At 44.6% G+C, this 13,220-nt stretch overlaps 2 protein-coding genes across 7 annotated transcripts; one reads left to right on the top strand and one right to left on the bottom strand.

The window, feature by feature from the left end:
- Positions 1 to 612: 612 nt before the first annotated feature.
- On the top strand, positions 613 to 8,861 carry wdr97 (WD repeat domain 97). Of its 6 annotated transcripts, none has more exons than XM_027274326.1 (23): positions 613 to 783; positions 956 to 1,044; positions 1,734 to 1,955; positions 2,036 to 2,607; positions 2,686 to 2,807; positions 2,881 to 3,601; positions 3,680 to 3,828; positions 3,904 to 4,143; positions 4,224 to 4,314; positions 4,397 to 4,529; positions 4,619 to 4,695; positions 5,232 to 5,328; positions 5,419 to 5,577; positions 5,686 to 5,730; positions 5,902 to 6,033; positions 6,115 to 6,225; positions 6,320 to 6,508; positions 6,585 to 6,773; positions 6,922 to 7,043; positions 7,666 to 7,834; positions 8,107 to 8,279; positions 8,358 to 8,422; positions 8,507 to 8,861. In XM_027274326.1, the coding sequence occupies exons 3-23, from the start codon at positions 1,821 to 1,823 to the stop codon at positions 8,707 to 8,709; spliced, it is 3,894 nt and encodes a 1,297-aa protein (XP_027130127.1). In that variant the 5' UTR covers positions 613 to 783; positions 956 to 1,044; positions 1,734 to 1,820; the 3' UTR covers positions 8,710 to 8,861. The 6 variants fall into 6 exon arrangements, with proteins under 6 accessions (XP_027130127.1, XP_027130128.1, XP_027130125.1 ...); XM_027274327.1 differs by having other exon boundaries at positions 956 to 1,059; positions 8,361 to 8,422; XM_027274324.1 differs by having other exon boundaries at positions 956 to 1,059.
- Positions 8,735 to 11,683, bottom strand: si:ch73-174h16.4 (leucine-rich repeat-containing protein 14). The gene is made up of 3 exons (XM_019271606.2): positions 11,109 to 11,683; positions 10,205 to 11,026; positions 8,735 to 10,118 (listed from the first exon to the last, which is right to left on the bottom strand). Exons 1-3 carry the CDS (start codon positions 11,384 to 11,386, stop codon positions 9,551 to 9,553), a joined length of 1,668 nt encoding a protein of 555 aa, XP_019127151.1. The 5' UTR covers positions 11,387 to 11,683; the 3' UTR covers positions 8,735 to 9,550.
- Positions 11,684 to 13,220: the final 1,537 nt, after the last annotated feature.

Below are 13,220 nucleotides of genomic sequence, written 5' to 3'. Positions count from 1 at the left end.
TGAAATGATAAAAATAAAATCACCTACAACTGGAGTTTGGCATAAACTGATATCTCATCATATGTCGTGACGTGTATATACATATTTCCATTTATACTCTCATAACTTATCTATGTGAGGGTACAATCATCTCTGAGTGTATTATACTATCTATATCACATAACAGGTATCTTGGAGGTAAGTTGGAGATTTGGGTTTTGTGACTGCGGTGTTATTATATATATATATATTTTCCAACATGAAGGTCTTTCCAGAATCATCCTTGTTTTCAGCTATAATGCAGAAATTCAAAATAGATTTTAGGAGACTTTTAGGAGAAAACTGAATCACCAGAATTGCAGATTTCCACATTGTAGATAGGCACATTGTATAAAAAACATACAGTTGTAGTGGTGGCACAATCTTTTTGCCTAAAAGCACTTAAAATATAATATACAGTCTAAAACCAGTTTTTAAAAAAACAAACTCTCAGGCTATTAAGCTTTCCAACCTGGAATAAAAATACTTTAGTCTTTTGTTTAGCTCACATTTTCTTTAGAAAGTAGAGAAACATTCAAACATTTGCAGACATTTTACTTCTTCGAGTCAAAGTTGTGCGACCTGCAGCCATGGATGCAGCCTAGCAACCGGCTGCCTAGCAACAAAGCCCTCTCTCTCCCTCTGTCTGTAACTCAGATCAAACTTTTTAGCTCTCACGCGAACTTTGTTCATCGTTTTTTCAGCTTAATTAACTTCGAGGACGTACTGCCACACCCGGGCGACATCAAGACTACCTGCTGGAAGGTAAACACAGAGTTTGTCTCAGTTTAGCCACTTTTTCAGGCTGATAACTAACGTTATAAACTTATTTACTACCATGTAACAGTTAACGTTAAGCTCATGGAGTAACGTTACATAGCTATTTTTGTTTATGATGATTAATTACTAAATATCTCTTGTCTGTATTACCAAATAGCATCCCAAACTTTATTTCACTAACAAAGAAAACCGACCAAGATGATGCACTGCAGGAGGGATGAAGGGATGAGAGTCCAGGGATGAAGTGTAGGTGGATGCAGGGTGAGAGATGAGAGGATAAATCAGGGTTGTAGATGGATGGAGGAGTTTGGAGATGGACCGTTGACTGCTGGTGGCAGAAAGACAAAAGTCCAGACTCTGATGTTGGAAAAAAGAGAAAGGGGTTTGTGGTGGAGGGATGTGAAACTAGTCAAAGAGGGAGTGAACAGATAAAGTGTGTGGTCTTTGTTCCTGAACCTCCTAATTAGTATCATTGGTAACACCTGTTTACCTACTGTTGCTGTGAAGAAGGTCAATATCTTTCCAGTTAACAAAATAAAATCCAGGTTTCTATAAATAAAAGAATTACAAAAGCTTTTAAAGCTTTAAAATTATTTTATTTCACGAGTGCAAGAGTTTTTTTTTTTTTATTACAAAGTGTGTACAATAACCAGCTCCAATGGGTAAACATGCAAACATAATAATACACTAAGTATCCTCACCTCTTCCCTCTGAGCCCAAAGTATAAAGAAATACTAAAACAAAACAAACAAAGACTTGTGTACGTGTGTACTTGCAGTGTATAAAAGTACATCCACATATAAGCATGCAAGAAGAGAAACACAACTATCCAATCTGGAAATAAAAAAAAAAACAACTATCCTTTTTTAAAGTAGGACAAGAAAATAATATTTGAACCATATGAACCCGTATAAAGTTTGTTTTTATTTCTCTAGAGCGTCCTGCACAAGGACAACGTCTCATAGCAGTCGGTGAAAGAAGAGTGACAGGTCAGACGATGTCCTGTGTATAAAGTGGTGAAGATGGTGGCCCCAGGCGAGGAGACGAGATCATCAACAGTAGTCCTGCCGAGTCCTGCCCTGAGGCTGCTGTCTGGCGGGAATGGGACGTCAAACAGGAGTTTATTCAGGCAGGACGTGAAGCAAGACACAGGAAAGGTAGACCACGTGGACATTATGCTTGTCCTGTTTAAAGGTCGTACACGTCTTAAATGTTTTCTCTATGTTTGACTCTCTAGGTAAAAAAAAGGAAGCAGGATGTGCTCACTCATGGTCTGCATCGCATGCAGAATTTCTCCTGTGACAGCCCTGTACGTTTCATGATGTACTCTGAAGCTGCTGCAGCGTTCATCAGCCTCCACTCAGACAACACAGTTTCCCTTTACAAAGCTGATGGCCACAAGCAGACTTCCTCAGCACAACTCACTTTCACGGGCTTATCCGCCACAAAGATCCCTGACAGGCTGGTGGGTTGGGGCCCGGGGCCTGTCTTCACACTTCTGGACAGCGAGTTGCGCCCCGTGGATGTTGCTCTCGACGGCCTGGACATACGCGCCTGTCAGGCTGCAGAGCACTCCTCAGAGGTGGTGACTGCAGGCGAGGGGAACGTGTGCGTGTGGTCGGTGATGCTCATGAGGTGTAAGGTGAAGATACAGGACGGGCTGCAGCACAGCACGTTCACTCATATAGCATTGGCTCCTCCGCGATGTGACAGGCCACACAGAGCCTTCGCGGCGTGCGGGTGGGTCCTGACAGTGGTCGACCTCGATGTCGGGAAGGTTTTGGAGCACAAAGGGGATCTCTGCTCAGGGTGTGTATGGGAGCGTGTTATGTGATTGGTGGAGGGCTGAATTTCTGAGCATAAAGATTAACCGGTTATGTTTTACAGGGATATCACTGCAATGGTGTACTGCTCTCAACTCGACTGTTTGATGGTTGCATCCAGGGATCTCTTCATTAAAATATGGGGTCCAGACTGGGAACTACGTGCCACTTTTGAAGGACATATCGGTAAAGTCCACATCCATTTTATCCCTCTTTATAGGTACACTTGAGTTTTAAATGCTCTGTTTTTTTTATCTAGGTATGGTGACCTCCATTTTCTACTGCCCTGCATCAAGCATGCTCTTATCAGCCTCTGTGGATTGGACGATCCGTTGCTGGAACGTGGAAGAGGGCAACTTGGTCGAGTGTGTTGACACAGAGCGGGAAAACCTGCCGTTGTGCATAGGAGGCAACAGAAAGGGCGACACTCTCTTCTCCTTCTCTCGCCAGGGCGTCGACTTCTGGGAAATCAGACACTTGTACACCCTCCACTGTGAACTCAAAGGGGATGAAAAACCCCCACTGAGACAAATCCTAGTTTCCCTCTTCCCTGCTCCGTTCCCTACACGAGTCCTCTGCATCAGCGGGGACAGCAACATCATGCTTATTGCTTCAAAAACAGGAGCAGTGTTGACTTCCTTCAAGGCAAAGCAGAGGATTTTGTGCGCCGACTACTGCCTGCAAAAAGAGATCCTGTTGGCTCTGACCGAGACAGGTACGGTGCTCCAAGCCAACACACTCACTAATCCAATCACTCCGATGCAAGAGTGGAAGGCGAGAGGCCAGGGGCCCTGGCAGGAAAAGGACTACGTGATTGGGTACGACATCCAGAATCTGCCAGTCCCTGGCCTGGCTTGCTGGCTGGTACTTTACAATTATGTGATTGACACAGAGGGAGCTTTAGAAGAGTGGAAGAGTTTGCAGGAGGGAAGAGGATGCAGTCACAGAAACAAGGCGACTTTGACTGATGGCAAGAATAAGTGAGACATTTTTCTGCTTTTAATAAATAGACTGTCTTTATTTCAGCTAAATTGATCGTACTTCTGTGCTTGAGACAGGTTTTTCATCATTCTCGGCCAACACGGAGGCTGTGTGAGCGTTCTGAGATTAAAAGATGGGAAGGTTTTGTACCGGACGCCGGCTCACGACGGCCAGAAAGTCACCACAATGAAGGCGTACCCTGAGAACGACTACCTCCTCTCCATGGGTATTTCCCAAAGTGACTGTATTGCCTTTGTAAGTCTGTTAAGGTTGACCTAACAACGTTTCCCTGATCCCTCAGGTGAGGACATGACAGTGGTGGTGTGGAGAGTAAACCCCTACATCCATGAGTGTCTGACCCAGCAGATCAGTGTGCACTGTGGTCAGCCTCTAGTCTATTTGGCAGCACTGGGGTCGCAGCTGGCCCTGACCTTTCAGGAGCTCAACAGTGGCACCTACAACCTCATGCACTTTGACCTACTCAACCAGAGCCACCAGACCAAATATCCACCCAGGGAGGGACATTTAGACGACTTCACAGGTTACAGAACAGCACATGCACGTTATTAATAATCAGTTGTTTTGGATGGTGTGTGAGTGACAGGCTCTGTCTTCTTGCAGGATTATGCGTGTGTCCTGATTTGGGCGTGTTCGTCTCTAGCAGTCTGGATGGAACGGTGTGTATCTGGGATGAGAAGAATCAGCTCATCAGGTTGGGTTCATTACCTGCCACTCACGATAATTCAGTGATGTATGTTATGTTATTTATCTTTGCGTGTCTGTGATCCGTCCAGGACGTTACAGCTGAATGCCGTGCCTGAGTGTCTGTCTTACGGAGGCTTTGGGGGGGAACTGTTTCTTGCCATCAAAGGGGATCTGTACAAGATGAACTGTGGGACTTTCCTGCCACACTTCTATCAACAAATGGTAGAGTAACTAGTCAGCTTGCAGTGTGGCTGACGAACATGTGGGGGATAATTGAGACACTTTTAACTAAAGCTATTTTATTTTCACAGCTCCTTTACACTTATCGTGCTGAGCCCATTCCTGACTTGCCTATAATCAAGAATACAGAAACATGCAGCAAAAGAAAGTAAGATTTATCCACATTGCATATTAAAGTCTGTGTAAAGTAAAAGTAAATATGTGTTCTGAGTTTGTCAGATCAAAGAAGAAAGTGTTATGAACCAGCCAGACAAATTTAAATGATTAAAAATATCGACAAGTTTATGAAATTAGGTGTCAAAATCAGGTAAAAACGAGCAGTATTCTCAGCTCCAGGACTCAAGCTCAAGCAGCAATTTTGAAGCGACTGAAACGTGTCAGATGAGTTCAGAAAATGACATGACTAATTGCTAGGGGTACAGGGGTATGCTCAGGGCGGCCTCAGCGTGTCATCGAGCCACCCTTTAAGGACCGCCCACAACATCCTGGACTGAAAAACTGTTTTAACCATTAACTCCACATTTCAGTAATATGTAATAGTAATAGTAATAGTAATATGTCTTTTCACATGTTTTCAGCAACTATTTTCCAACCTATTTAATGTATTTTAAAAGAAATCTCAGAATTGCCTTTACACGGACTTTAATAATAATCTAAAACAATGTCCTAATAATCTATGATCTCATATATTGGTGCAAACAGGAGTGTAAGTGCCGACAAAGATGAGGAAGAGGAATCACCAGCCAATTTATTGTTGACTGAAGACGTGCCAGGACAGGAGGTGTGTGTGAATTTGTAGATTTAAGGCAGCACGACACAGCACTGTGTTTAAATACCTACGTGATTATGTTTTCCATCTGTCTCTTTCCAGGACTACGAGAGCTTAGTGACCTCGAACATGGACCTAGCAAGGCTCCTACAAGGCACAGTAAAATGCAAAAAAGGGAAACCGCCCAGTACAAAGGAAACCAGGAAAGAGGCGTTTGATCAATACATGAAGATTTTATATGGACTGCCCCGAAATACTCAGGTTTCTTCATTTCCTGCTCGTTTTACCTGAATCTTTTCAATATTTGCGAGAATGTGAATAAGCTTCACAATCACCTCACCTCTCCCCTTCCCTTTAATACGCTGACAGTTTGAAGCTAGCTCCTGTGTGAGTCAGACATGTCTGGATATGCAGGTGAAGCACTGATAATCTACAAGCGTCTTTGTCCACATTTCTTTAAGTAGAGTCTGCATGATGCAAGTAAAGACGTATTTTTGCCTCAGCTGTCAGAAATGAGCTATTTTATTTGAATGTTTTGCACATTTTCAATCTCACATCATTGACAGGATGATGCTGTGTTTTCAGATGGATTCGGAGGACACCTTTGATCCACAAACATTTACATTTGATCCTGAACCTTACAAGAAGCCCTGTAAACTTCCTGCCTTAAAAGAGAATGTCCGACCTAAATTTAAATTAAACAGTCCTGAGAATGTGGTAAGTGTGATAAGTAAAACATAATGAGTCATTCTATTAAGTATGTTTGTAGGCAAAGTTTGGTTCTTTTTGCGGGAACAGGAGGAAGAAAAGGCTCCTGCAATGAAGTCTAAACCAAAGACACTGATGAAAATCAAGCCATGGCCTGCTCCTAAACCCAAGAAACCTGTCATAGTGAAGAGGAAAGAAGAGGTAAGAGCATGTACTGTCTTCATTTCAAACAGCAGCTCTCATTTGTGTGTATCTATGTGTACTCTATGTGTACTATGTGAATTTATCCCTGTAGCCTCCAGAGATCATTCCTCCAGTAGAGTCACCCAAAACTCCCACACCTCCTCCAACTCCTCCAACTCCTCGTCGTTGGCAAAGGACCCCAATGCCGCCTCCACCGCGAGAACCCAGCCCTGAGGTGCCGACGTTCCTCAAACAGTTTGAAGAAGCGGACTGGTTTAAAGACTTGTATCCTGATAAAAAGGTAGTTTAGTTTACCAGGCAGTTATTGGTATAGTTGGTCCAAGTTGAGATCCTGATAAGTGTATGTTTGTGCGCAGTGTATCCCGAGCACCCTGTCTCCAGAGGACTTCTCCATGCAGCTGCTGGCCTGTCTAAACACCTCATTGTCTAAGATGCAGATCGTGGCTGCACTGCAGGCGCTGCACAGCCAGGGACTCTTAGAGAAAACAGACCAGCTTTACCAAGGCCTCATCAATTTGGTGCCTAAATTTGTGAGACCTTACATGGTACTGTATGTCCAGGAACAAGATTGTCACTGTTTATTTTAGGAAGTGGATTTTGAAGGTCTCATTGTGCTGTGTGTGTGTGTGTGTGTGTGTGTGTGTGTGTGTGTGTGTGTGTGTGTGTGTGTGTGTGTGTGTGTGTGTGTTTCAGTCACCTGTGGAGCGAGCTACGCTTGTTGAAATGTTGAATCTGTTGATGAGTCTTAAATCTGTCGGTTATGACCTCGTGAAAAAGCTTCTCACTCTTCTGGCTTTTAAAAAACTGGGTCTGCGGTGAGTCCATCAATACACGCATCTTAACCTTTACATTTAAAGCAGCTACAGTCCATATTTTTAGCATAATAACGTGTATAACAACCATCTAAAAACAGTCGTAGCAATAAACCTTCAGAGGTGGAGTGTCCCCTGAATCTACAGCTCTGCTCGGCTCTTTAGTGAGTGTCATTGTTTAGCTGTTCAGACACAATTTTACTGTTTTGTTTCACGCTCAGCACTCATAGCACAGTTTACCTATTGTACAGCTCAAAACTATCCACTAAACAATAGACAGACACAGCTAGAGATTAACTGGTGACCAAAGTGGAGCGTTTAGCAGCTAAAGAGCCAAATATTTCCCTCATGAGTTGACAGAGACGTGTTACATTTGAAAGTTACATTTGCCAACTGGATAGAAACAGGACTACAAGTGAGTGATTGTGTTGCTTCGTATCTGTTGGATGTGTAAATAAAAACTCCTTCCTACCACATCAGTTTAAAAGATGATGATATGTCAGTGTTGTATTCACAAACACAACTTGTTTCCACCACCTTAAAGTGGCTAAAAAACATTAGTTATTAGAGGTTTAATCTAAGAAACACCCATGTGTAAATTGTATTATCATTGTCCTGTCAATAGAGAAACAGTGCTGCGCATGCTGGCTGCATTAGGGGTCAATGAGGCTGAGCAGTGGTTGTGGCCAGAGCTCGAGAGCTGGGACTCGGAGCTGCAGGACCCGTCTGACATCTGGAAGAGCCTCCATGACAGAGCAGACTGCTGGCTGGAGTTATGGATCTCCAAATACAAAGTAACGTCTCTAATCTAACATTTTTCACATTCATTGTCGCCATCCATTAGAGTATTTTTGAGCAGGACGGAGCAGGTGTTTGTAAACCGAGAGGCTCTCCTCCTGTCAATCAGCTCGACTCTGCTCCTGATGTCCTTTACTCTGACCTTAACTCCTCTAAATAGGAGCACACGAGAGCTTCTCGTCACAGCGCTGCTGACTGACATGGCCGGTGGCGTGGTGGCTGCTACTGTAAGTGATTAACTGCTTTCCCCCTTTTTCCACGCTGCCAGGAACACGAGAGGTATCTGTACTTCAGGAGCAGAGCAAAGGGGCAAGCACCAACCTTCAGCATGGTGGACGTGCTAAATTATTTCTGCGCCGAACGAAAGGAGGACTACAGAAAGGCCCAATGTGCTGTACCTGCTGGCGGCAAAGACACAGTGCTTTTGCCTCTGTATGACTGGTATGTGAAAAATAATACATCATAGATTCATCTGCAAAATATAGTTTTTAATCTGACCTAATTGTCTTATTTATGTAGCAGTTCTCAACCAATAATTCGTCTAGGAGAGACTTACAGCATGGCCAGGATACCCCGGCCAACAGGTAAGACTTCACTGTGCTTATGATTACATGTGCTTCAAGTGAAATCGACTGATTTATAACATCCAACTTATTCTTGTCCTTCAGGTTTAGTCCTGCCTCCCCTGAGAAACCGTCCCTTCCTCACAAACTTCCCCAGTTTCATCTCTTTGCCGTTACCTCGCATCACCCTTTACCCCTTCCACGTCTACACAGACGAGGACTGGGTGAAGGCCCCGCCTCGCCGTTACTTCATCCCGCAGCAGTCATACGTGGACTACTACAGATCTTCGTCTGTAGCATTCAAGTAACAAAAAAAAAATCTTACAGGTTTGCTTTGCGACTGATTTATTCTGTATGTAAATGCGTTCATGTGGTACAAGGCTGATTTGGTACACCCGTTTGCTGATAACAGCGATTGTTTCCGACTCCTGAACATTTTAAAACAGATATTCAAGAAAAACAGCACAAAGAGAAAGCACGTTACACTTAGAGAATAAAGCAGAGAGAAAAAAAACAAAACGCTGAGTTTGTTGGTATACATTCAAAATAAACGGAAGTATTCTGCAGTTACATTCATTTCCTATTTAAGGAAGTATGCAAACGGTTGTTGACATGTAATAGCTGGTCACATAGTGTATCTGAATGAGTTTCTTGTATAAAGATCAGCTGTTAAAGGCACCAAGCGGACGTCTTTGTATCCAAACTATCCTGTTAATCTGATTATAAAACGCTCATTTTTGGTACAAAACCAGCACATGCTACGATTTAAATTTATAAAGTCAACGTGAAGTTATTAAAGTAGTACAGCACCAGTTTATGGAAGCATGGCTTATCAGTGCCTCCTCTGCACATGCCTACATCCCCACAGGAGGAAACCTTAGCTCTGCCGTCAGGCCAACTCTTCCATTTTTAAACAAGCGTCATCTTCTGATCATCTCGGGTACGTTCACACTCACAACAATAACGAACCTGTTGCTTTGGTGACATGATGTCACCCCCCTTAACCCCCACATCATAACCCCCATCATGGCTGTAAAGGAGGTCTGCTTTGTATCGAGTGTCTTGCTGCTTCGTGCAAGCGACAATTTGATTTGATTGTCAGGTGTGTGTAGATTGCTCGGGTGTGTGTCCTGTCCCTTCACCTCTGCTCTAGTCCACCAAGTCTTTGTCGTAATTGAGCAGGTCACATGTCAGAAAGAGGTCAGAGCGTCCGCTGTCTAGCCGCACCCTGTTAAGCTGGCTGCTGGTCATGTTGATCTCTGTGGCTTCATCCAGCGGCCAGTCTAAGAGCTGAGCGCTGGAGGGCAGGTCGGGAAGGCCCGGCTGATAGTCCTCTAGGGGATTCGGGTACAGTAAGTGACGGAGAGAGGGCATTCTCACAGCCATCCTCACCAGGTCCATGAGGCCAGCCATGGAGAGCGGATTCAGGGCCAGAGCCAAGCTCTTGAGGGCCAAGCAGCCTCCCAGTGAGGGCAGCAAGAGTTCAAGCAGGCCGTCGGTCAAGCCGCAGCCACTTAGAGAGAGATGCTGCAGGCTGCTGGAAGCCTGAGAGAGGAGGCGGCGAATGGAGGGTAAGGTGCTTTCATCCAGGCAGTTCTCGCTAAGATCCAGCTGCTGCAGCGAGGAGGCATGATGGCTGCAGGACAGGTAGGCGAGGTCAACAGGGCTCAGGCTCAAATATGGCAGCTCCAGTATCTCTAGAGGCTGAGGCAGAGAGCTGTAACAACAGAAAGGAGGACAGGACATTTAAACACTGTTAACGTTTCACTTCAAGTGTGTGTAAATGTTTGTGTGTGTTCATACCTCAGCAGCACGCGAAGCTGTCCAGGCAGCCGGAGCGCCGTGAGGCTGAGGCGTCGCAGCACTTTAATCTTCGCCAGACCCAGAGACAAGTCCCTCAGGGCCTCATCCTGTCCGTGGTGGTCTCTGCGAAAATCCAAGTTGCAGTAGTGCAGGCGAAGAGAGTTCAGCGCAGGGAAGGTGGAGATCTGAGGCAGCAGCTCGGCCAAACCAGCCACCCCGAGGCTGCTGTAGCGAATATCAATACCGAGCAGACCCTGATGAGGCAGGATGTCCAGCAGGGTCCTGATGCTCGACACTGATATCTCTTCCACTCGCAGGTATCTGCACTGAAGCTTGAGGGGTCCCAGCGTGGTCAGAGCAGCACGGACACGCTCCCACGAGCGAGCGTTCACAAAAATATCAGCTCTCACGTGTACCAGCACGTCACTAGTTACGTCTTCTGCCTCCTGCCTAACACCTCCTGAACCTGGCTCTCTTTTCCTCTCTATCTCCATCCTCCTCCTCACACCTCTCACCAGCTCCTCCTCACCCAGAATCCCGCACAATCCCATCCTGAGGCCGTTACTCTCCACGCCTCTCGCCTCATCGCCATTTCCATTCTTCCACCGCCCCCTCTCTCTCTTCACATCCTTTTCTCTCTCCAGAGCCGAGAACCTTTTCCTCTCCCGCTCTCCCTCTCTCCTCTGCGCCCTCTGAGCTCCAGCTCTGGCCTGAACAACCATGGTGCAGAGAGCCACAGTCAGAGACCAGCCTCCCATGGGGTCTCCCAACCCTCCTTCATCTCCTTGCAGCCCACAGAGGTCCAACACTTGCAGGGCACATCTAAGGAAAGAGGAAGGGGGGGTTATTACATCACAGATAAAGATCCAAACACTGACTAAAACAATAAATCACTTCTCCTCACCTTTGGTCTGACAGTCCTCTGACAACTGCAAGTAACAGAGCCTGTATGCAGAGTCGATTAGGCGCGGTTTGTCCCTCTTTCCTGGGTCCGCCGACGCGCAGCGTGCGCTCAGGCCACCTCTGCACCAGCTCGCCCACAGCCAGCGGTCTGCAGCTGGTGAACGCGGCCTGCAGCAGAGCTCGGTACAGCTCCCTGGGCACCCACCTGAGCCAGCAGGGCGACGAGCTGTGGTCACTCACCACCTCTCTGGCACAAAGGCTCACCAAGGACAGCACCATGTCCGCAGCTTTTCAGTGAGAGACAAGAGACACGACGACTGAGAGTTAGCCAGCCAGCTACTGTAGCGGAAACTAATATTAACCTTCTGACAGTAACTCGACGAGCTCCTGTAAAGCCCCGAAAAAGACTTTATAACATCATCCGATATCTGCGGGGGTTACTGACTGCAGACGTTCAGCGGCTGAAACATTAAACGCTGGCACATCGTGTTTAGTCAAAGTGTCGCCGAGGAAGCTGCAGCAGTGTTTACATCTGACACCGAGTGACGCAAGCACGTACAGGCGTCACACGACACGTCACGACCGGAGCATTTAAAGGTACAGTGTCTCATTTTTTGCTTCTCTGGTTTTGTTTTTGTGTCTATCAAATAAATAAACAATTAAACAAACAAACAAATAATAAATCTGCATTTAAGATAAGCATGTGCTAAGAATTTAAACAAACAGAAAACTATAATTTGGCACATTTATACTATTTCTATCTTTTAGTTTATTCTTTTAGATTTCTTGTAACTTGTATATTTTTATATTTATATATGATGTATATTGTCGTTTGCACCAGGAATATGAGGGAAACGCTATTTCAATTCTCTGTATGTCCTGCACATATGGCAGTATTGGCAATAAACTTGACTTGAATATGAAATAAGGCGACAAATAGAGATAAAAACGATGTACAATTAAACTAGGCTGTGGGAAATGAATCAAGCTCATGGTATATAGCAAAGAATTACCAGAGGTATTCAGGCTTCACTTCACAGCCATGAAGGTTCTTGCTTAGGTCCTAATTGATTGTTGACAACAAACCCCCCTGTACTTCCACGTGTATTTAATATTTAATTTTAACAATTTTCATTAGTTTATTAGTTTATTTATTTTAATTTATCTTCCCGTTTATCTGCCCTTGACAAAAACGTTTAAAAAATAAATAAGAAATAGAGCTACAAATAGAGATGTACAATCAAACTAGGCTGTAGAAAATGAATCAAGCTCATAGTATATAGCAAAGGTAGTGCAAATGGACCAGAGGTAATGCAAAACTGTAGCACAGCAAAGTCTTAGTTCGGCAAGCATGGTGGGATATCATATGATAATAATAGTAATGAGATCATAAGATCATAAAATATATATAGATCATATGACTGAGAGCAAGTGGTATCTCAGAGGCACACTCACAGCAAGACGAAGGAGACAGGGATTGACATCAGACCACACCGGTGAACATCCAGAGATTGGATATGGAGGTGTTGGGAGCATACAGATACCTGGGTGTTCACCTCAACAATAAACTAGACTGGTCAGGTAACACAGACATACAAGACAAACAAGAAGGGTCAAAGTCGTCTTCACTTGCTGAGGAGGTCAAACTGAGGTTGACATAGTACATAATACCACCTACTTTACCCAGTGACCATCTTCCAGTGTCTCAAACCTCAAAGCAATCATGCTACTGACCACACAGAAACAACTGAAGTGAACCAAAAACAATTTATTATAAACAACTCAATTTAAGCAAACCATACTGTGTTAGGTCAAGAGGGACAGAGATCCGAGAGCAAAAGCACGAGCAAGAAGAAGTCATCTTGATATCGTCCAGCTTATAAAGGCTGCAAGCAGATGACATCCATCAAACAACACGGCGAAAGAAACATAAAGAAAGAGAAACAACACACAGTCTTAAGGCCTAAGGCTGTCATCAAAAACACAAAATGTATTGAGCGGTGTTCACTAGATGGCACTAAAGGATCATAAACTGTCTGTGCTCTGAAGCTCCTCTGTCTTTGTCTTTTTTTCCATACAATGTTATAATTCTTTTACACAATTACATAAAAAG

Source organism: Larimichthys crocea, chromosome XXIII (assembly GCF_000972845.2).
Source record: "Larimichthys crocea isolate SSNF chromosome XXIII, L_crocea_2.0, whole genome shotgun sequence".
Taxonomy (NCBI): Eukaryota; Metazoa; Chordata; class Actinopteri; family Sciaenidae; genus Larimichthys; species Larimichthys crocea.
This window is presented reverse-complemented; position numbering and strand designations above follow the sequence as displayed.